Raw genomic sequence first — 22987 nt, forward strand, 5'->3', positions numbered from 1 at the left:
AATCTACACGCGTATGCATGCAAAGATTGACACATGGCCCTCTTACGACAGTGTGATGAGCGCCTCTCTTGCTGCAGGCAATGCTCACGCTTAGGTCTCTCTTGCTCTGGACCCGTGCGTGGTGCCGTATTCCTGGACATGACCAGCAAGATATTGAAACGCGAGAATGGTCGACGCGCCAAGGCTGCAAAGTGCAGAGCAAAATCGCCCACGCCTACCAATATCCAGGAGAGTATCGAAAATCCAGATGACCGCTCCCCAGTTCAATCAGTTAGCGAGCGTCCTTCGCCTTGCCCATCGACTACCAACGGATCTTCTCTAGCTGCTGTGTCACCCGCAGATGAATTTCCGGCAATAGAATATCTGGAAGAGACAGTCTTCCTCGACTCTGACCCAAACGATTTCACCACACAGCCAGATCTTGACCAGGCTCTACTCAATATGGCCAACGCGCAAGGGCAGCTTCTATTCCATCCATTGTTGGCTGACATTTGTAATAATGAATACCACCTAGTGGGCATATTCGTCGATTTAATTACAAGTTCCAGGCGTCCCCAGCGCTCATGGGTATTTGAGCTACCCAACATCATGGCCACAACGACGTCGCCGTCTGTCAAATTCTCCATTCGTGCAGCAGCTCTCATCTATTATGCCGTCTCAAATAGTGATAATGCTACTGCTATGGATGCACTTCACTGGTATCTTGCCGCTCTGGAGAGCTATCGCATGTCCATTCACGATTCAGACCACAAGCGTTCTTGGGATACAAAAGCGCTAGGGAATAGTCCAACTGCCTCGCCGTCCTCTCCCTCTATCGATGAAAGCGGTCATTGCAACATGATCTATGTACCCATGATGTTTGCCTACTTTGAACAGATGCAAGGCGCCACTCCTGACGCAGGTCTGAAGCATCTCAACATAGCTTGCGATATACTTCAGGCCATCGGCCCACATGCCTGTTCCTTTGGGATCCAACATAAAATGTTTCGATCCGTTCGTTCTCTCGAGGTAAGAATGCACCGCAAACCTTTTTTTTTTTTTTTTCTTCTTGTTTCCACAAGCTGCAACGAAGATGCCTCCCCATAAATAATAACTCATCGCTGCAGGCTTTCCAAGCTATCCTCCGAAACAAGTCGGCAAAGTTTGCGACTGCTGACTGGAGCCAAGTGCCTTTTGCACAAGAGTCTAAGGCACCGTGGGATCGCATCGTTGATGTTGCCTTTGTATTTCTCCGCGAGGTTCACCTTCCTAAAGTTGATGAGCCGACTTCAAATATTCGTGATGGAATTCGCGCTATTCAAGACTTGCCAAAGCAGCAAAAGTTAGTGATAGAAGTGGCAGTCAATCGTGTCATGATGGAGCTCGTGGCCTGGTGGAAAGAGTATGTGGGGGAGGATGTTACAATTCCTCCCGTCGCTAGACCACTCAGTTTTGAGGACACATCGACATCAGCAGAGTCCTGGGCACTGGCCGTATCGCAAGGTCCCTTCATCTACGGCGATACACACGCCGCCGGTGCCATCGCCCTCTTCAACGCTCTAACCATCATCACTCAGCACATTTTATTGCTTATCGCATTGTCGAAGCCTCCGCAGACTAACATTGGCGGACCACGTTCTACTGTGCTGGCCTTTCAATCATCTATATCTACCCAGGCATCATCCATCCTGCACGCTGCTCGATATATCCGGGAGACCAATTCCTATTGTGGCGATGCATCGCGAGTGATGTTCGCCGTCAAGGTCGTTGCATTGCTTGCTCTGGAAGATGATCAGCGGGATCAGGCTCAAGTTATTGCTAATGATAGGCCAAGGCTTCCCTTACTAGCAGAGACCCAGGTTGAGGTGGCAACTCGGTAAGCTCACAGTATCATATAAATGACATGAAGAAGTCCTTTGGGAGAATTTAAATACTATGGATTCTTAACATGATGTCTCTCGATAGATATATGGAATACAAACATCCATCTGATTGTCGTGTCGTGCAGAGCACAACATCTGAGAGAACCATAACTCTTGGCTACCAGAACCTGGGTTATATATTTACATATATTATCAAGACCAAAGATAAGCCCTTCTTAGTAACCATTATACGGCAAGTATCAGGCTTCCCTTAGTATCCACAAGCCTAAGATGGGTAATATAGAATCGGATTTATGCGGTGCAAGTCTGTAATATAGGACAACGGACTACTACCTTCTATTACGTGAACGGGAAGATTCCCGTATATGGAGTATAGACTGTCTCTTGCTCTCTTGCCTATGATAGAGATGGAGGGCTGTAGAGGACCAGGCGGTAAACAGGCGCTCCGATGGAGTGGCGTATTCTTCAGGAGAAATCCCCATTGTTCTTGGCTTCCTGCGAAGATCGTGACGAATACCCGATATGGTAAATGAGCTTTGTAGTATCTCATTAGATATTCATATCTAATTGGTTTACATATCCCCATGCAGTGGATACTAGAGCCTAGCTAATTGACATTGGCGTCGTGCCAGGCGGAGCAACCAAGCAACCTACACACATCGCGAAAATTACCCAAATTGGTAACTTGGGAATTCCATGGGCGTAGACTCCTGTTTAATTTCGAGATGATCGATGATTGTTTTGCGTTGTCTGGCTGAATCATTATTTAACTACTGCTTCATGAACCAAATATTCGAAGGAAAAAAAATGCATGGTACAACAATTGCAATTGTCTCATTCTTGACAGTCAAGTAATATCTCTTTTTTTCTTTTAGCAATCGCGGGGTTCTCTTGGTATTGACCATGAAGCTCTTTGCGTTATTCTGGCTCTTGCCAGTTGCTATGGCTTCAACTAGAGGACATCAACCGCCGGTCATACCCACCATTGAAGGACCAATCACAGGCGGCACTCATGGACACCCCTTCTCTGCCTGGGTTGGCAATATCTCAGACATTGGCTATGTGGAGGAAGAGTACTTTATTAGTGGTCAAGCATTACGCTACAACGTAACTGGAAATCTTACTATCGATGGGAATTGGACTCTGGTCCCAATCGACCCCGCCAATTACAAGACGCGCATTCTCGTTCGCCGACCTGCCAAAGAGTCCGACTTCAACGGTGATGCCATTCTTGAGTGGATCAACGTCTCTGCAGGCTACGATCTCATGATATCTGACGGCCCTGGAGTGTACGACGCCGGTTACGCCTTTGTCGGTGTTTCTGCTCAAATAGTGGGAATCGTTGGCTACCAGAATGTCACTGGAATGGCGCCTCTGGGACTGACTGAATGGGACCCGGAGCGCTATGGCAGTTTAAACGTACCTGATGACAGATATTCGTACGACATTTACACGCAGGCAGCAAACCTACTCAAGTCGGGCCTGATTCCTGGCTTGAAAGCCAAGCATGTTATTGGCACGGGCGAATCACAGTCTGGTATCCGACTGAACGCTTACGCCAACGGCGTCCAACCCATTAGCAGCGCCTTTGATGTTCTCATCCCTGTTATTTCTTTCGGCCAAGCTTCTGACTTCAGCCGACTGATTGGTGCCCCATACACCGGCACCACTGCCTTGGCACCAGCAGTGCCAACGCGCATCCGCACAGATCTGAAGATACCTGTTCATCAGATCAACACGGAATCGGAGGCTCTGTATGTGTATGTGCAAGGATGTCGCCAGCCAGACACGACCTTGTACCGGTACTGGGAAAACACTGGTGGAGCCCACGCAAATCTGCTGGTATTACAAAGGACCGCAGCCTTAGCGATATCAGATCAGCTCCCGAACACAATTCCAGTCAACTCCGCCACGGCAGATCCTGTCAGCTGGCTGCCACCACTGGATGCCGCCTATCGACACGCGTCTCGTTGGATCCGCACAGGAATTCCACCTCCAAAGTTCCCGCTAATGGAGATTGGACCTTCAGCATCCATGCCGCTTGGAGTTGATTACATCCGTGACAGCTATAACAACACCAAGGGCGGTGCTCGACAGCCAGAGATCACGGTGCCAATTGCCGCTTATAACGGAACATTCATAGGTGTGAGAACCAACTTCTCTGATGCAACACTCAAGAGCTTGTACCCCACGAATAAGGACTACGTGACGAAAATGAAAGTCGCTTCAAGTGCGGCTGTGAAGAAAGGGCTGATCTTGGGTTACCAAGCAACTAATCTCGTGAATGCTGCAATTAATGCCAATGTACCCCCTTCTTAGTTACCTACATACCTAGTATACATCAGATATCATTAAATTCAGCTTCACTTGAGCTTCGATACCTTGAAGTCACTGGTGAGAGCGAATCCTCTGCAATAAGATGGTTTTTCAGAAGCTGAATGTCCGTAAACATCGAATGACGTAACTTAGTGCAGCAATATGAGCTTATAGAAACGATACAGTCATTCCAACCTAACTAAGACTATCTCTAGAGTAGCTACAGTAAGGTATTCTTATCCTTCTTCACTCTTCATACTCAACCCGGCTCCTGGCAGATGGCGCTATGTGAGGAGCTGCAATAGCTGCAACAGGGCGAAACAAAAGGAGAAAAATGTGCTACAATGAGGGCTCTAAAATGGGGAGATTTATTTTTATATCTCACATTTCTTGATGATACTTTCATCGAGCTGCTGCTGGTCACAGCGCACCCCTTCAGCTTGATTCATATAGCCAAACCTCAATGTCCACTTCCTACCGGGAGTGAGACTCCAGAAATCTTCTTGGATTCATCGCTGAGAAGGTAGACAATGGTTCGAGCAATATCCTCCGGCTCCAATATATCATATCCCAGAGTTGCCACAATGCTTTTGGCGTCTCCAGGGAAGAATTGCGAGAGCATGGGGCTATTTGTAGCACCTGAATGTTTCCACGCAGTTAGGTGCTGGTCTCATCATACCTGATTATGTGTTTTCAAGACGGACAGAAAGAAGCGTGGAAGTGGATCAATTACCTGGAAGAACTGTATTGACGCGGATGCCAAAAGGCGCAACGTCTTTCGCGATACGAGCACCCAAAGATACAACGGCAGTTTTGGCCACGCCGTAGCTCAAACATGAAGGTCCATTGCTCAAAGCCGCCATACTTGACACGTTCACGATGGATCTTTCCGTTTTATCTCCTTTGTGACGCAGGGCTGTCATGGCTCTCACTTGACTGCGTGTACAGTAGAAGACACCGTCCAAGTTGACTCCCATATGCAGACGCCATATGTCGTCGGATTCGTCCAGCAGTGTTGGTCCGGCTTCACTACTCTGCCTAGCAACTTGGGGTACGCCAGCTACATTGGCGGCACCGTCAAGTCGGCCGTACTTGTGTACGATGCTCGAAATCCATTCTTCCACAGCTGCTGACTTGGACACGTCGAGGGCGGACATGTCGACGGCAGTGTCGGGATTCTCAGCACGAATCTCTTTGGTAGCTGATTCAAAATTCTTCTTGTTCAAATCGCCAACGCAAACCGCGGCCGCTCCTTGTTTCGAAAGAAGCTTCGCGACTGCTAGGCCCATGCCAGAGGCGCCGCCGGTAATGGCAAAAACACGGGATGCAAAAGACATGACAATTGGTAATATTTGATGGTACTCTTTTAATTTTCTTTGAGACTTATTCGTGTGTGACTGTCAGGCTACGGTGGCTTCACGTTCTCGTGGTAAAGGTGGGATATAAGGGGGGCTTATTAAGGATTTGGTAGGTTCACATTAGGTTCCTCAGACGGGATTGTTTGAGTTATCTACTTTCTATTACTTGGTACACAATGAGTCAACTATTTTTCTCATCACAGTAGAGACCAATATTCCTTACATTGGGGAAATCTGTAGGGAAGCTTGGCCTTCTGCTGGCGATGCATGATCATACACGCTGAATCGGGGAATCTTGCCGACGGAGATGTGCTCGGGTCACTTCCGCCTCAGCTAAAACCCACTAGAGCTATTGCAACAAGTACTTTGGGATTTGGGGTTACCCAACTTTGATGGTATTCCACTCTGAAGGACGGAGAAATTCGTCATCCGACATGCGACTACCGACGTCAGGGATCACCGCCAACGTTACCACATTTCCAGCTTTCAATGTTGGCATGAAACAAGACTTCCCTCTTCTACATTTCTAAGTCTCATAAAACTGATAAGAATTTGACGAAGAATGAACATGCCAATCCAGGCACATTCCTTTGTCTCATGGAGTTGAATACCTTTACCTATACAATGCTCTACGTGCAAATGACAGTGTTTTTTTAAACATAGACCGTGAATAGTTTGTATTTACGAAAGATGGAAGGATTGATCACCATAAATGGTTTGATTGAGACGCAGATTATTAACACTCCCAACGACAGATATTAGCTACCCATTTTCGACAGCAGAATGTGGATCGCCCTGTCCTTGTACTATGTTCAACATGAGCCCAAGACTCCCCATTCACTCCGTCTCTCCAAGTGTCCTAAAGTAAACTGTTAGAAAAATAACGGCTCTGATGATGATCTGCATCTTTCAGTATAGAGAGTTGGCCAGATACCTGATAAAAATGGACTTCGGCTCCGTATAAGCCATCAACGCATATCTTGCGTTCTCGCGCCCCAAGCCACTATCTAATTCCCAAGTGCTATTAGAACTTGCTATTTTGCTGGAGAAGGTGCAGTTTCAACATACTTTTGCTCCCCCCAAATAGCATTTGAGGGCTCATATTCTCAGTCGTGTTGACTAAAACCGTGCCCGACTGGATTTTGGATGCTACTCGAAGCGCACGGCTGATATCATTGGTATGTATAAATGCGCCAAGCCCGTATTCCGTATCATTCGCCATTTCGATTGCTTGGGACTCTGTCTTGAATGTCTGGACAACGGCTACCGGCCCAAAGATCTCCTCATGCAGGATCCTCGCACCTGGCTTGGGATTGATGAAGACGGTAGGCTCCACATAGAACCCCGGGCGATGGCACACCGATCCCCCAACGAAAAGTTCGGCCTCTTGTTTCCCCATATCAAGAAGTTCAGCAACCCTATTATACTGTTGTTCATGAAATATAGGGCATGATAGCGTGGACAGCTCCATTGGATCTGAGCCCAACGTTTTGGTATGCTCTTGAATCAGCTGCCTCAATGCCTCGAGGAAGGTGACTGATATCTCCTCTTGAACGAGTATGCGCGTCCCAAGGATGCAGCCCTGGCCATTGAAGGCCAGAAAATTAGAAGCAGCTCGGACAGCATTGTCCAAGTTGGCATCTCGGAAGATGACAACCGGTGACTTGCCACCCAATTCCAGGGTCACCCTCTTCAAGTTGGACTCGGTCGCTGCAATCTGAACCTTCTTGCCCGTAGCAACACTACCTGTGAAACTAATCTTTCGAATACGCTTATGAGTAGCGAGAGCATTTCCCACGTCTGCGCCGCCGATCAAGACGTTGATGACGCCAGCCGGTAACCCTGCTTCTGTGGCGAGTTCTGCCAGACGTAGCGATGACAAAGGGTTGAACTCGCTAGCCTTGACAATCATTACGTTCCCTGAGGCGAGCGCCGGTGCTACTTTCAAGGCGAAAAGAATCATGGGACTGTTGAAAGCCGTTATGGCGGCGCAAATACCAAGGGGCTCATGTACGACCATCTGTGAACACTTAACACGCACGGACTTGCATGTTTCGAGTTTATCTGAGGATTAGTTGCTGGAGACTCACTTTAAGAAGTCCATCTTCTAATGGGTAGCTCTCACCGCTCAACTTGTCTGTGTATCCTGCGTAATCTTGACATCGTCAGATTTTGAAGTCCAAAGAAAAGCTTCTCGACATATCATGACTTACATCGTAGGATGTTTGCAAGCTGGGGAGCCTCATAGCCAGAAGCAAAAACCATTGGCTTTCCCGTAACAATGACCTCGAGATATGCGAGTTCTTCAGCATGAGATTCTATCAAATCCGCGTATCGAATCAAATAATGGCGACGTTTTTCCTATTTTACAGATGTTATCTTCAATGTGATATTGGATTAATGGGGGTTCATGGAACACACAGGCGAGAGTGCTTGCCACTCTTTCAAGCCCTTCTCTGCAGAATCTACAGCAAGCTCTACATCTTCCACAGCAGCCCATTGGAGATCTGTCAGGCTCAAAAAAAAAAAAAAAAAGAATTAGCATGCAGTGTCTCTTTTCTGAATACAAAGAGGACGAACCGGCCATCACTTGAGATCCATCAGTGGCTGAAGTAAGCTCATATTTGTCCTTGCACTGGGAGTCGACAAACTTCCCATGTAGAAACGGTTGACGTGGCAGTCGGAACTTGAATTGAGTCATGTTTAATGCTACAAATAGTGTTCAAAAAGCGACAAGATTTAGGTGAAGTAAAGCTGAGGTTTCGAATCGCTGAATGAACTTCCGCATATCATGCCAGGCTGCCTCCGCTGCAACGCCGTGGGAATTTATATGGCGTAGCTGAAACTAAATGAATACAACCCACATAACAGTTCCAACAACTTATTGCTCCGTAGCAAATTATGAAAGAGTCATTTTACATTTTGTCTAGGCGTGTTTACTAACGCTTGACTTCATCAAAATCCGAGTCCAAAGTCTCTTATGCAGCCATCGTGACGACTGCCTGTTTGAGGTTAGACTAGTCCTTACCTAAGCGACTAGATGGACGGGCAAGCCTGGCCAATGGGAGGCTGGGAATGGCGATGTGGCAGATCAGCCCGGTATTTAGCCGTCAGGTATGGCGCTCAAGACCTTTGACCCCGCACACGTGACTCGGCCGTGGAGATGCAAGAAGCCTTCACTACGGCTTCTTGATGGACAATGAGCAGGCGCGAATGGGACGGGACTTTTCCTAGTCAGGCTAGCTAAGCTAGCCATATCGATAAGACGTTGCCCATATCGATAACTAAAAAGTGACTGAGATCTTCTTCAGGGATGGCGCTCTAAGCATTGCAAAAGCGAGCAAGCTAGCGTATTCGTACTTGGCGATGGATTCGCAATCCCGGCCACTTATTGTCTGGCACGTGGTGAACGCGTGTCCCGGTGCGTGAAATTGTACATGTAGTCTTACGCCCCCACGGCCATCTCTACATCCTAGACACTAAACTCCGCACATTTCACGACTCAACTTCAGATATGTACTTGGTAAATCGGTGCATCTATCTGCGATTCCGTTGTTCCTTTTGAGTTGCGATCCACCGGTGCTCGCTAACGTCAAACTGCTATGGCATCCGTAGTCAAGTAGTCTCAGAGAGCAGACACGTTAGAAGGTCACAGTATCGGACAAGGTGTTCCTCCTACATAGTTGCCGAATTGCCGAACAGGTCATCAGGTCCGCATCGCTACATGCTACCCTGTATTCTCTCGGACTACGTCAAATTAAATCAATCTAGTACAATGTATAGAGTGATTTACATGCAGATTTATGAAAAAAACTGTTTAGAAATAGCTTTGGAATTCATGGAATCACATTCAAAGCATGGAATTGTTGTGCTAGGTGTAGGACTCGAAGCTGATGTAGACGGTCTCACAAAAACGACTACCTGTGTAAGTGAGTCTGGCGGGGAAGTCAACATATAGATCCGGAATCGAGCAAGATCTCCCTATCGCGTTGCCCATCTTCCGCTTAGGAAAATAAAATAAGAGTATTGCTATTTTCACCGTAGAATATTGCTATTTTCACCGTAGTGGTCCGTGACCGTACTAAAATTAATGTACACACACCATCGGTCCCATTAATCCACACCTAACTACAGTGCGGTGCCCTGGCACACCACGTACTTAACAACTTTACACAAGACCTTTAAGATCGCGGAGTTTAAGATCGCAAAGCTGAGGCCGTCACAGAGCCGCAGCCGGGGTGCTCCGTCACAGTCGACGAGGGGCTCGCAGTTACGCCCAACTTCGCAGGTAACTAGAACAACAAGAGGACATAAAGCCGCGATAGCTGCCGCCGCCCTCGAGACGGACCCCGAGTCATCCCAACCACTCAGATCGACGAGCCAGATGAATTAGCCGGCCCGTGGGAAGTGGTTAAATCAAATTGGAAGGGTTGAATTGGAAGGGTCGGAATCGTCATTTTTGAACGAATTGGTGCAGATTGATAGTCTATAGTGTTGTGTGTGAAATCTATGTTGTATGATCTTCCTTCCCAGTGTGCTGCACTGTAACTTGGTGTATGGGTGTGGTAAGTGCGATCAATGGGGGTAAATCTAGCTTATGATGTAGACTACTACGGTGAAAATAGCAATATTCTACGGTGAAAATAGCAATACTCTAAAATAAAGGTATTGCGTTCTGTCAGATGCTTGGCCATTCGTAGCTTTGGCGATCCAGCTCTAGTTCAGCAGAGGAGGCGAAATATCCCGGTGCATCATGATGTGTGTCAGATGTGTTAATGTGCTCGGGCGCTGTTATGGCTGCCGCAGCTCCATCTTGAAGCGAAAACCGACGCCCGCTTTCTTTTTTAGGAATGGTCCAAAAGCACCGGCTGCCGCTCTCCCGCCAATGGTTGTGCTGATACAGACGCCGTTTGACTGGATTTGGAATTTTCGTGCGAGATCTTGCATACAGTAGACAAGGCCGCGGACGCAATATTTCCACCGGCACCGACTGTGTGGTGGATGTTACTATTATAAGCCATGTAGATGTCTCACAGCAGTTAGAGTATTAGTAGTTCTCACGCAACCTTCATACACATAGACCCTCGTGAGTACTTGATCGCCCGTTGTAGGATCAGTCGGCACATCGCAAACTCCACCCACTTGCAGCGATAGTCAAGTCGCCTCTTCAAATTAATTCTCCCCCTGGTCGGCCGAACTCCGTCATGACCTGTTCTTACATACTTCTATTGCTCATGCAGCAATGGCAGCAAATGCACCTGCGGAGAATTAATGACAGACTATATAGGATGATGGTGCCCCCCCGTAATCTATTTCTGTCTCTTTACAGCTTTGATCACAAATACGTGGAAATTTCGAAAGCTCGTCTGTTGGAGTAAAAGCTCTTACGATGTATAAGCCGACACTTTCAGAAAAAGTAGACGATTCAAGACCGGACATTTACCAACCCGTACCTCTCGAGCCAGACGTCAGTGTCACACCACCACTGGTTACAGACTTACCACACACAGAGAAAAATGACCGTCAGAGAATTCAGCATGCGCGTCTGGGGATAAAAGATGTCTTTGCCAAATTGTGGCTGTGGGAGATTGTCTCATGCATCTTCAGTTTAGTCTGCTTGGCTGCGATCGTAATCGTTCTCAAGTACGAAGACGGGAGACAATTGGACCAGTGGAGCCTGGAAATCTCACCAACTGCCGTAATTTCGTTTTTGGCTACGCTCGCAAAGGCATCATTCATGCTGGCAATCACTGAGATCCTAGGCCAACTCAAATGGCTTCATTTCAATGGCCAGCCCAGGCGTCTCGCCGATCTCAGTGTCTTTGACAGAGCGAGCCGGGGGCCCTGGGGCGGATTTGTCTTGATTCTACGCCAACATAGACATTCCCTTCTTGCTTGCTTTGCAGCGCTGATAACCATTGCGGGGCTGCTGATGGATCCATTTGTGCAACTTGTTTTCAGCTTTCCTTCCCAGCTCGTGGAAGATACAGGGCTGTTATCAACATTCAGTGCAGCTCGCAATTACACGCCATCCAACTACCGTGGCGTTCCGGGGTTTGCATTGTGTAAGTAGTAATTTACTTGGTGGTAAGGCAAAGTCCTGATTTATTTGCAGTGGGAAACATTGATCCGGCAATGAACGCAGCCATCATGCAGGGCATATACCTGGATAGCATTCAACCGAGCCTAACCTGCCCATCCGGGAACTGCACATGGACCGACATTCACACACTTGGAGTCTGCTCGTCGTGCCAGGACATCACGTCTAAACTAACCCGAAATTGCACCAATTCGCAGTTTGTCGATTTCCTGGAGACCGTCAGTCCCGGCATATCTCAGTGTGACTTCAAAACACCACACAACCAGACTCTCATGACTGTATTTGCCACGGTTACCGGTGCACAGGGAATATTCGGCACACAGTGGAATGCCAGCGCTTTATTTACTAACGCGGAGGCGACTGACGCTCCAGCGACTCTCATCAGCTTTGAAGCAGTTCAGGCACTGACAATGCCCAATTCAACCAGCGTCAATGATCTGAGAGATCTGCCTGTAGCGGGATGGTCCTGTACGCTTAGCCTCTGTGCAAAGACGTATCCCTTTATCAACGTCACGAATGGTGTGATAAATGTGACAGCGCCCGAAGAAGACAGCCTGTTGTTTGCAAACACAGTCCCACCTTACTTAACTCTGTATAGCAATACTTCCAGTGCCGTGGGTAACTACTCATTCCAAGAGGTCGACTTCGAGAACCTCAATAGCTATCTGTCAGTATTATTCTCCACTGGATTTTTCAGTGAAGGCATCAACACGATAAATACGAATGCCTTGGTGTATCTCGACAACGCGCCCGAGGCACCACCGGTGGGCTCACGTCTAGGCCTTGAAGTAGACATAGACGCAGCTATGAACAGACTGGCCTCTAGTATGACGGAGCCTATCCGATCGAGTCAGAACAGCACGGCAAATGCAGGCCAGACATTGGTAGAAAAGACATTTATTCACGTCAGCTGGGGCTGGTTGGCGCTGCCTATCGCCCTCGCCGTGCTGTCGTTTGTTCTAGTCATTGCAGCTATTGCCGTTACGCGGCAGAGCGGAGTGGAAGTGTGGAAAAACGAAGTACTGCCCTTGCTCTTTGCACAAATGAGAGGCTTCGAGGCAGAGGAAATCGATATCGGTGGCGCCAGTGGAAATCGGATTCTGGAGGAGCGAGGGTTACGGCTACGCGCAAACTTGAGCCATCCAGATGAGCTGGTATTTGTCAAGGGTGAATAACTCGGCTCGGCGTGGCTCGACTATACTATTAACCGAATGAAACACAGCTCATGTTGGAGAAAGCAAGGCAGAGGATTCTACAGCAGCGGACACTACTCGCCTTGCATTTGCCGAATATTGGGTGGGACTTGGTACATCATCAATTCGAAATCTTTTAATTATCACGTTTTCCACGTCTAGCGAACTAGAGTCGCTGCGATTAATGCTGAGGCTATGAGTCAAAACCTCCTCTACGAAGAGCTGCTCTTGAGGCTCTCAGCAACAGCGACATAGGAGCCAACAGCTATGTCCTCAAGGACTCCGACTTCCTTTGGCTTCCAGCCCAAATCCCTCTTTGCTTTTGCACTAGAGGCTATATTCTCAAGACTAATAAATTTGCCCAAAGCTGGTCCAAGTTGCGCAATGGCTTCCTCCTCTGTCACGGATTTGACCGGAATTCCAAGCGCCTCTGCCATCGCCTTTGCCAAGTCGCCCACCCTCACATAGTCATCGGACGTGCAGTTGTATATACTGCTTGCGGGAGTTTGTTTAGCTACCAGCAGGAATAAGTGTGCCGCGTTGTTGACGTGGACGGTAGAGGTTCGCCTCGATCCATCGCCAACGTATACGCTCGTGCCTCTTTGCAGGGCTAGTTGCATGAAGAGTGCAATTCCACTGCCGCCATGGCCATAAACATAAGGTGCCAAGCGGATCGAATAAACACGAACGCCTTTGCTTTCTTGATCGAGTGCGTATTGCTCGCTCTCGTATCGGCGATTGATCCCGTCGATATTGAGTGGACTCGTCTCATCAGTCTCATTATGCTCCGGATCTGGCCTGACTATCGCCGAGCCTGATGCTACGATGAGCGGTTTCATGGTTCCCTGGATGCCTTTGGTGATGGCATCAATAGCAAGGTTATTGTCTTTCACAACAGCAGAATAGTCCTCGTTGAAGTGCGCCATCCATGTGTCGACTAAATGTATGACAATGTCGGCATTGGCACTTTCGACGGTTAGCACGTCAAAGGAGTCAATGGAACCGCGTACAGGCTCGGCACCAATGGCACGAAGTTTGTCGTCGTTTTTTTCGGACCGAGACAGCCCTCGAACGATGAAACCGTCTGTAATGGCCAGCTCGGTAATCTTGGAACCGATATAGCCTGAGGCACCGGTAATAAAGATGGTTTTTCTTTGAACTTGAGGCATGATGAAAGCTGTCAGCGATACGCCTTTTTAGTTGATGACAAGTGCAGGAAATAAAGTGTTTGTCGTCTAAAGGAGCATCTGGTGGCCATAGATCTCAATACCAGTCCATCCTATTTTATACTGGTTCGGTCAAGAAATCCTACGAGTACTTCTTTGTCAAAGCTCTTTATTAACGGACGGAGATAGCAGTTTCCGTGCCCGGGACTTGTTCTGAGTTACCAAATAAATGTTGCAACCCCTGAACCGGAGATCTTGAACGCTCTGTGGGAAACTGTGAGATTGGTGCGCGAATGAACCACTAGCGATGGATGATGATCCTTGGCGCAGTGGGCGATGTTATTTACTTTGTTGCCCAATGAAGGGACGTTGTAAACGAAGGAAGGTTTAGCCTCGGTCATGACAGATCATAATGTCCGAGAACACAAGCGGCAGATCCGGCGATTACTGCCATATAGCCGCGTTTACATCCGGGCCAGCTACATGTTTGAACTGTGTCTTTGGAGCGTATAGTCTAGGTACTAGGTATGTAACAAATGGCGGTATAAGTGAAGTGCACTTGAAAGATCATTGGCTCATTATCTCGCAGGCAATTGAGTACTGGATTCGAACGAAGCTATTCCTTGCATCTAGCCATGGTACGAATTCCAACTATGCGTGGGCGAGCTATTCACATGATTCATCAAATTTTTTTTTTTTGGCGATATATCTTCTGGATTTGTGATTACGGGCTACATGTTGTTTGTGACGATGTAAGCTTGATTTTTAACCTGGCGGAGCAGAAGAGAGACATCATCGTTTTCGCTCCTTTTGCCTGCAATTTAGTGTTAGCCTAAAATACTCATGAAGAGTTTATACACTAAAGTGTATTACAAAAATTGTTTCCCCATCTTATTTTGTATTATTGTTATTACAATAAAATAAGTTTCATATGCTTTTTTTAATAGAAAATGGAAAATGTCCTTGTAAATTGGGACCAGCTAAGAGTATATACTTAACACGAACTTCCTGACGGAAACGGATCTCGCAACGATTCATCTGTCAAGATCGAGGAGGTGGAGGCGCAACGACAGTGGCCGCATTGTTACCAGAAGCACCATAACTGCTCACCAGTGCCAAACGCAAGTCGTCTCGCCATTCGGTCAGGCTCATTAAAATAAAATCTAATAGCAATTATTTTTCATAAATATTTCAGTATATTAGGAAGCAGTTAATTTAAAGGTATAAGCCATTATCAATAACTATTTTTGGTCTCAGGCAATAAAGAACTCTATAGCCTACTTATTATAGAATAACTTTCATAGGCTGCAATATTTATCTATGCGCTTATTATTCAACATGGCGGACCATCTGATCGGCGCCCATTTTATGAGCTTCCAACTCCTCCGGGCTGACTCGGCTAGTTTCAACGTCAATGGCATTTTGCTTCGACCCGAATACTTCTTCCATCTCTTCAAGGGATTTACCTGATGTCTGTCGGCAATCAATTAGTTGGCGGTCTATATGTATGCTGATTGTTAAACTTACCTCGCGAAGTATAAAGAAAGAATAAACCACCAGAGAGAAATTGAAGATTGAAAACATAAGGAATGTCTTCCAGCCGAGATTTTTGATAGCATGTGGCGTGATTTGTGAAAGCATGAAGTTGAACAGCCACTGTGCAGCAGCTCCGATTGCGATTCCAAATTCCCTAGTGCGAGTCGGGAAAATCTCACCCAGATAGAGCCAAGACACGGGGCCCCAGGACAAGTTGTAAGATGCGGCCTCGCAGTATACTATGATGATCGCGGCGATAGACGAGCCGGTTATATGACCAGTGGGTGGGGCCTTTGCAACAATGATGGCAATGATGAGCATTAGGATGCCCATCGCTGCCGCACCGCCCATGAAAGCTGTCTTTCGCCCAATCCTTCCGACAACAAAGATGCAGAAGACAGATACGGAGACAACTTTGACAACCCCGAAAAACCCCGTGACAAACAGAGAGGAGTTGCCCGCGCCGACAGCGGCGAAGATTTGTGGAGCATAATACGCAAGAGATGTGTTCCCAGTAAGCTGGACACCGAGCTGCATGGTGACAACGACGAAGACACGGAACCGATTTACTGGCAGCAGAAGCTCCTTCCACGAGATGCCTTCGGTAAGGCGGGACTCCTCGTCAAGACTAGAGCGGATCTCCTCAAATTCGTCTTGTACCTCAGGACTATCACCGCCGCGAATCCAGATAAGATTGGCCAAGGCCTCTTCGTTTCGTCCCTGCTTTGCTAGCCATCGGACAGATTCCTTCACGAGGAGCATACCCAGGCCGATGAGGCCACCCGGAACGAGTTGGAGTCCAATAGGGATCTGCCATTGCAGGGTGCTGGACGGAACACGGGTCTGAACTGCGTAATTGATCCTATAGATAGGTATAAGCGCCGTACGCTCAGGCCTTTGAAACAGGGAGATTAGGGGGCCCTACCAGTAGCTGACACACACGCCAAGGGCAAAGAATAGCTGGAAGCAGGATCCAAGCTGACCGCGCATGTTTTTGGGTGCCATTTCGGCAGAATACATAGGCACTAGGACGGTCGCGGCGCCCACGCCAAACCCGGAGATGACTCTACCGGCGTAGAAAGCACCGATGGAGTGTGTGTTGACGACCTGGAGGATTCCGCCGATGCTGAAGATGAACGAGGCTAGGACGATGGACATGCGTCGTCCGTAACGGGCAGTGAATGGCCAGATCAGAAAACAACCAAAGAACGCGCCAGCCTGAAGGATAGAGACACAGTTTGAGTTGATGCTTGTCGCCTCAGCCTTGGTATATCTGAAATCATTTTGAAAAGCCGATAGTGTCAAGACACCACCTAACAGAATCAACAAACTGGATTTGCAATAATGTGTCAAGGTTAACTAACCAACAATTCCAGTGTCATAAGCGAACAAAAAAGACCTGTAGTGGATTCGTAAGAGCGTCGTTCTCGAGTTTGTCTGAACTTGAGCCAGCGGATGAACACATACCCGATGCAGCAAAGCGACACAAGATAGATGGCACGGAAGTTGCCCAGCGAATAAGTAAAAACCATAATGTTCGTTTGAGAAGCAAATCTCCAGCTCAAGATGAACCCAGTTGATCGCATGGGAGATGGAGGGAGATATACAGCATCTTATTAGAATTTTAACTCTCGTCCCGTGGGGCCCCAGATTGTGTCATGGAGGCCCCAGATTGTGTCAAATGGAGTCTATAATCTGGGGAATCTATACGATTCAGGTGAGCCCGATATCCGAGTGGTTTACGGAACTCGCGCGACTCTGGCGCTTTCATTGACTTTAGCTTCGGAGATCTCGCCAGCCACTCACGGCACTCTATTCCACAAATGCCCCCGCTTGGGGCCGGCAAAGAACTAAACAGCTTCATCGGATATCGCGCGATATCCGACAGCATATCCCTCTGGAAGCATTGGAAGAAAGCTCTTTCAATGATGTGACCAAGTATTATGTAAAGACAAAAAAAAAGAATAGGGTACTCCGAAAGGGATATAATATGATGAAGACGTATAAAAGCGGGTGTTTTCCACAACTTTCCCTTCATGTTATCGTGTCATCGCATACGCGACCTCCTTTCTACCGTGTGACAGGACTCAGTGCAGAATACCATGGCATCAACCGCGACCGAAACCAAAAGGCCGAATTTTCTAATCATCCTCGCAGATGACCTAGGATTCTCGGACCCCGCATGTTTTGGCGGAGAAATCAGAACGCCCAACATTGACCGCCTAGCGAAGGAAGGCGTTCGGTTCACAAACTTTCATGCCGCAGCAGCATGTTCGCCTACGAGAGCCATGATCATGACTGGCACCGACCACCACATCGCCGGTTTGGGGAACTTGGTCGAGTGGTCAAGGGCTTCGGCTCAAGCCGCTGGGAAGGGCAAGGTGGTATCCACCGCGCCCCAGCGTGGTTAGTAGCTCATTATCGTTTCCATAAACAGAAATGTACTGATCCGGTATTGTAGGGATGCCCGGCTACGAAGGTTATTTGAATGAGAAAGTGGTGGCTCTTCCTGAGATTCTGCAACAAGGTGGCTATGAAACCTTCATGTCTGGAAAATGGCATTTGGGCATGACTAAGGAGCGCTCACCCACCGCGCGCGGCTTCGAGCGTTCTGTCGGAATGCTTGCGGGATGCTGCAATCATTATGCCTATCAGCCGCCAGGGTCGTATGTCTGACTTTCTCTACTCCCGATTCCCGCTTGGCTAATCCCCTCTAGGGAGAATGATTTGCCTGGTTTCATGCAGACCTCACATATTGCCGTACACCTAGAAGACAATGAATACCTCAAGAGCCTGCCAGACAACTGGTACTCCTCGGACTACTATGCCGAAAAGATGATAGGATATTTGAAAGATCGTGCAGGACGGAAGGACGAGAGGCCGTTCTTTGGATATCTTGCGTTCACAGCGCCCCACTGGCCGTTGCAGGCTCCTCAGGAACTGATTCAGCACTACCGAGGCCAATACAAGGATGGACCCGAGGCCCTGAGACAGAGCAGGATGAAGCGAATGATCGAATTGGGACTGATGGACCCCAATACCCAGCCACACCCGGTCGTTGCGGACGAGGTTACAGAATGGGAAAACATGACCGAGGAGGAGCAGGCCAAGAGCTCAAGAAGCATGGAGGCCTTTTCCGGCATGGTCGAGGTAGCCACCTGTTTGAGTTCTTACTGAAACTATCAGCTAACCTGGCCTAGTCCATGGATATCAACATCGGCAAGGTACTAGACGAGCTAGAGAAGCAAGGAGAGCTTGATAACACCTTTGTGATCTTTCTCAGCGACAACGGCGCAGAGGGCGCGGCATATGAGGCATATCCAATGATTCGCGGTCCACTTCTCGAGCATCTCGAGAAGTATTACGACAACAGCCTCGAGAACATTGGAAATGCCAACTCCTTTGTCTGTAAGTGGCCTACTCGCGTTATGTGTCCTCTTCTCTATCTAACCGTTCCAAGGGTATGGTCCACGGTGGGCGATGGCCGCCACTGCACCATCTCGTCTATACAAAGCATACCCGACCGAGGGTGGAGTTCGCGTGCCTGCTGTCGTGCGTTATCCGAAATTCAAGAAAGAGGGAATCTCGGACATATTTGCCACCGTCATGGATTTAGGACCAACTATTCTTGAGATGGCTGGCCTGACCCACCCGGCACCGGAGTGGAAAGGCCGAAAAGTGGTCGACATGAGAGGCAGGTCCATGACCAAATGGTTCAACGGAAAAGACGAGACTGTACATGAGAAAGATTTCGTCCAAGGGTGGGAGCTTCTCGGCCGTGGTGCTATCAGAAAGGGAGATTGGAAGGCAGTTTTCATCCCCAAACCAAAGGGTACCGAAAAGTGGCAACTATACAACCTGGACAAAGACCCAGGCGAGGTCAATGATCTTGCTGAGCAAGAACCAGAAATCCTAAAGACACTACTTGTGCTATGGGATCAGTACGTATTAGAGAACGGCGTCATTCCGATGCAGCCCGAATTAGGAGAGTATGTCGAGGCTCTAGAAGAACAGATGACGGAACAGGGTTGGATGGAGTACGAGTTCTGGCATCCGGGTGCGATTCAGAACCCAGAGAAGTTCATTAAGAAGCCACCGAGGTTCCCGAGCCAACGTCCGCAGAAGGCTGCTTGGATGGATTAGCTATCAGGCTCGGGCACTAGGGCTGTCAAATGATGCCAAGATACAATGATTCTCTCACGATCCTGGGTCAGAGGTCCAAAGTGTGCATCGAACAATGACTTTTTATGGCTTGTAGACAGTTATAATTCCTACTTAGAACGACACTCGTCTCAGCACCCTAGGTCGCGAGAAAGTCTCCTAGAGCAGCGTAAAACGCCTTCGAAAAGATACCACGGCAGATAAGAAAGCTTGTCAAATTTAGAGAGGGCACTCATAGCTGCCAAAGGCGAAGCATAAGGCAGGCATCCAGCCCTTCACTCGAGACAAGGCCAGACCATAGCCCTAGTCAGTAGCAGGATCGATCCGATCACTCACATCTTCTTTCGCTCCTATCTTGGAATGGCGGCCTCAGCTTACCCCTTATTAAAGAGGGCCTTAAACACTTAAAAAAAGAGCTAGATCCATACAAAATCAAACGGGAAGGGCGAGACACGTGACTTCCAGACATCCTCCATGTCATCTGACTGTCGCTAGTGCAATCCCCCATACGCGCCAGTTCAGCACCGAGATAGCGTGGGCGCTCGAGAAACTGCACATGCAATTTCCAATGATAGAATAGGAATCATGGCTGGTGAGAAAACACGTCTACTCGTTTCTTATGCATGGGAAACCGCGACTGACAAATTTCGAGGTTGCATTACTTGCCGCCAGAGAAAAGTCAGTTTGAACACCAAAGGTCTACCGGATATGGAGTCTGACGAGTCTGTAGGTCAAATGTGATGGAAGACCGGGGCTGTGTCGCCGCTGTGAGAAATTGGGCATTCAGTGTCTGTCCACAGGTTGGCCGTAGCCTTTCCACGGAATGTGCTGAGAATAACTAACCACAGTAGGGCCGCCCCTCTCTCCACAAGGCACAGACTCGGTAGCACGGGCCTCGAATTTCACTCAGGCTGGCCACAAGCGTCTGCGGATTCCAGTTGCGTGCGAGACATGTCGAAAGAAGAAGCTCAAGTGCGACGCTCAGAAACCTGCATGCTCCTTTTGTGTACGGAAACAATCGCAATGCCTATATGTGACAGCTGGTCGGCGATGGGGCGAACTAGACAGCAAGATCTCGCCGAGATATGCACCTTCAGAGAGCTCAGAACAAGCCGCCGAGCTACCGAGGAACTCACCCCTCAGCTATGATACATCTGAGGCGAGGGAGACGACTTTACTCTCTAGCCATGCTGCAGAAGAACAGTTCTCCAGGTCTCCGGGAAGAGTCAGTCAGTCTGATGTATCGGCATCTGAAAGAGGTTCTGAGAGGCGGGTGAATGAAATGAGTGTGAACTCTGCCCATAGCCCAAGGCCGGCTCCATCCGAGCCACAAATACGCACGTTGGGAACTCCCTCGGGCCAAGAACTGCTACCATACCTGGATTCTTTCCTGGAGAATGTCCACCCAATCAGTTGTAACAACTTTTTGCATCCAGGCTACTTGTGCGAAGGCCTTGACCGAGCACCGGCCTTGCTACTGCTCGCTATTTGTGCATCGTCGTCCAAATTTCTTCCTGGTTCCAGCAGCCGTAGGAACGGACTGAAATGGGCGGCAGAAGCGAGGAGCTTGATCACGAGTAACTTCGACCACATTTCAACAATGACCATCTCAGCGGTGCAATTTCTAGTTTTGCACGAGATGCACGAGGGAGAATATACCTCCGCATGGAACTTAGTTGGTATGGTGCCAAACTGCCTCGAGTCATTGTTGATGTGGCACTGACATTTTAGGAATCGCTACTCGAATGTCGATGCAACTTAAGCTCTATGAGTCCAACTCACCGGGGACATTTCTGCAGCAGGAGTGCCGGCGTCGCCTAATGTGGGCGGTGCTGGTATCTGATCTCCTTTACGAGAGCAACAGTCATATCGACCTAGAACTGTTGATGGATGTACCCTTACCATGCAATCTATGGAGCTTCACCCAAGGACAACCTTGCAAGACTCTGACACTTCGTCAACTTCGCGGCGTGGTTGAAGATGAGGCAATAAAGCAGTCCTCTAATCACTGCGCATACCTGATTAACATTCTGGTGATTCGACGCAAAATCTTGACGTGTGTCCACTTATCATATGATCCTGCTCTTAGTCGTTGATTTTCTAACCGTAATAGTTACATGCAAGAAGCCCAAGACTCAAAGATGGACTTGCCCTGGCTTCCAGGGTCTAACTTCTCCATACTATGTGAAGAGTTAGAAACATGGAGGCGCAACTTACCAGCCAACTATGCTTTTGTTGAGCGTCACATGTACACTTTCAGAGTCAGCCGGCATCTTGACATCTTTCTTATGATCCATGCGTATTATCACCAATGCTGTATCATTCTATTTGGCGCCTTCGTTCCCGAAGATGTAGGCTCAAAAATCCAACGCTTCGTAACGCAAATTTCTCCCGAGTTCATCCAGACTTGTTCAGATCGGTATGTCTCCCACGCTAGAGATATTTCGTTCCTGATACAGAAGGTCTTAAAAGTCGAGCCTGATCATCTGTTCCGTGATCCGTGGCTCAGTCTTTGTATCTGGGATTCGACATCTGCTCTGCTCGCGTCAACTAGGTGGCAAGAAAATAGGAATTCTTACAGGGATGATGTCACGGAGCTGGTGAAGTTGAATCTGCGAGCTCTGGAAAATTCTATGCCAATTATAGTCCTGGCTAAGAAAGTCGTGTGTGATGCCAGACCACCTGATTAGTCCTTCATTACTAATGCATTCCAGCATGGATTTTGTTGCGCTGCCGCCAGAGCTTACGGCATCGAAGTTCCCAAGGGGCTTTCTGGGGAGGATGTGGAACGGTACAGTCTACTTTGTTGCACCTTCTTTTTCGAGGTTCTCATACCATTAATAGGGCACCATTCGAGCCAGGGCCGCTTAATGCAGCTGATGGGATATCTCGGCGATATCCGTTCTTCTCCTCTATGAAATCTCGGGATTCTCCCGAATGGGACCAATTATTTCATGCTACCAACATCAGCAATCATGCAGCTCTTACACAGCCATCTGCATTAACCCCCTCTCGACCTTTACATTCAATTCCCAGCCCAGAGCCATCAATATTCCAACCTAACCACACTCTATCAATCACTGAAGAGCTTTCTTACTTAAACACTCCTAGCATGCCAATGTTAGCCTCCTGGCCCATGGATAACTTCCAGTGGTGGCAAATCCAAGATCCAGACATGGATCCAGCAGCAGCAGCAGCAATAACCGGCCTTGTACTTTCTATCCCCACGGATCAATAACTGCTCCATCGCTATGTAATAAGCTGAGCTTCTATAGGTTAATATAAAAGGGATTCC

At 48.2% G+C, this 22987-nt stretch overlaps 9 protein-coding genes across 9 annotated transcripts; 5 read left to right on the forward strand and 4 right to left on the reverse strand.

Annotated features, from left to right (window-relative positions):
- Positions 1 to 138: 138 nt before the first annotated feature.
- Positions 139 to 1859, forward strand: M431DRAFT_488680 (hypothetical protein; the record flags this gene model as incomplete). The annotated part of the gene is made up of 2 exons (XM_024916587.1): positions 139 to 1008; positions 1107 to 1859. The coding sequence occupies 2 exons, from the start codon at positions 139 to 141 to the stop codon at positions 1857 to 1859; spliced, it is 1623 nt and encodes a 540-aa protein (XP_024779563.1).
- Positions 1860 to 2765: 906 nt separating this feature from the next.
- M431DRAFT_514460 (hypothetical protein) lies at positions 2766 to 4181 on the forward strand (the record flags this gene model as incomplete). The annotated part of the gene is made up of 1 exon (XM_024920241.1): positions 2766 to 4181. One exon carries the CDS (start codon positions 2766 to 2768, stop codon positions 4179 to 4181), a length of 1416 nt encoding a protein of 471 aa, XP_024779564.1.
- A 457-nt stretch (positions 4182 to 4638) lies between these two features.
- On the reverse strand, positions 4639 to 5515 carry M431DRAFT_476439 (hypothetical protein; the record flags this gene model as incomplete). The annotated part of the gene is made up of 2 exons (XM_024915464.1): positions 4639 to 4817; positions 4912 to 5515. 2 exons carry the CDS (start codon positions 5513 to 5515, stop codon positions 4639 to 4641), a joined length of 783 nt encoding a protein of 260 aa, XP_024779565.1.
- Positions 5516 to 6445: 930 nt separating this feature from the next.
- On the reverse strand, positions 6446 to 8237 carry M431DRAFT_73083 (hypothetical protein; the record flags this gene model as incomplete). The annotated part of the gene is made up of 6 exons (XM_024922100.1): positions 6446 to 6543; positions 6605 to 7556; positions 7627 to 7691; positions 7750 to 7897; positions 7958 to 8043; positions 8117 to 8237. 6 exons carry the CDS (start codon positions 8235 to 8237, stop codon positions 6446 to 6448), a joined length of 1470 nt encoding a protein of 489 aa, XP_024779566.1.
- Positions 8238 to 10925: 2688 nt separating this feature from the next.
- M431DRAFT_476441 (hypothetical protein) lies at positions 10926 to 12811 on the forward strand (the record flags this gene model as incomplete). The annotated part of the gene is made up of 2 exons (XM_024915465.1): positions 10926 to 11601; positions 11652 to 12811. 2 exons carry the CDS (start codon positions 10926 to 10928, stop codon positions 12809 to 12811), a joined length of 1836 nt encoding a protein of 611 aa, XP_024779567.1.
- A 230-nt stretch (positions 12812 to 13041) lies between these two features.
- Positions 13042 to 13998, reverse strand: M431DRAFT_72269 (hypothetical protein; the record flags this gene model as incomplete). Its single annotated transcript, XM_024922006.1, has 1 exon — positions 13042 to 13998. One exon carries the CDS (start codon positions 13996 to 13998, stop codon positions 13042 to 13044), a length of 957 nt encoding a protein of 318 aa, XP_024779568.1.
- Positions 13999 to 15222: 1224 nt separating this feature from the next.
- Positions 15223 to 17221, reverse strand: M431DRAFT_11995 (hypothetical protein). The gene is made up of 5 exons (XM_024912083.1): positions 16999 to 17221; positions 16896 to 16930; positions 16457 to 16844; positions 15523 to 16393; positions 15223 to 15468 (listed from the first exon to the last, which is right to left on the reverse strand). The coding sequence occupies exons 1-5, from the start codon at positions 17115 to 17117 to the stop codon at positions 15325 to 15327; spliced, it is 1557 nt and encodes a 518-aa protein (XP_024779569.1). The 5' UTR covers positions 17118 to 17221; the 3' UTR covers positions 15223 to 15324.
- Positions 17222 to 17633: 412 nt separating this feature from the next.
- M431DRAFT_476444 (hypothetical protein) lies at positions 17634 to 19674 on the forward strand (the record flags this gene model as incomplete). The annotated part of the gene is made up of 5 exons (XM_024915466.1): positions 17634 to 17937; positions 17993 to 18197; positions 18249 to 18681; positions 18732 to 18939; positions 18992 to 19674. 5 exons carry the CDS (start codon positions 17634 to 17636, stop codon positions 19672 to 19674), a joined length of 1833 nt encoding a protein of 610 aa, XP_024779570.1.
- Positions 19675 to 20277: 603 nt separating this feature from the next.
- Positions 20278 to 22930, forward strand: M431DRAFT_488687 (hypothetical protein; the record flags this gene model as incomplete). The annotated part of the gene is made up of 8 exons (XM_024916588.1): positions 20278 to 20284; positions 20345 to 20370; positions 20423 to 20492; positions 20544 to 21371; positions 21424 to 21748; positions 21806 to 22355; positions 22407 to 22483; positions 22537 to 22930. The coding sequence occupies 8 exons, from the start codon at positions 20278 to 20280 to the stop codon at positions 22928 to 22930; spliced, it is 2277 nt and encodes a 758-aa protein (XP_024779571.1).
- Positions 22931 to 22987: the final 57 nt, after the last annotated feature.

The sequence above is a fragment of the Trichoderma harzianum genome (assembly GCF_003025095.1).
Source record: "Trichoderma harzianum CBS 226.95 unplaced genomic scaffold M431scaffold_1, whole genome shotgun sequence".
NCBI classification, from domain to species: Eukaryota; Fungi; Ascomycota; class Sordariomycetes; order Hypocreales; family Hypocreaceae; genus Trichoderma; species Trichoderma harzianum.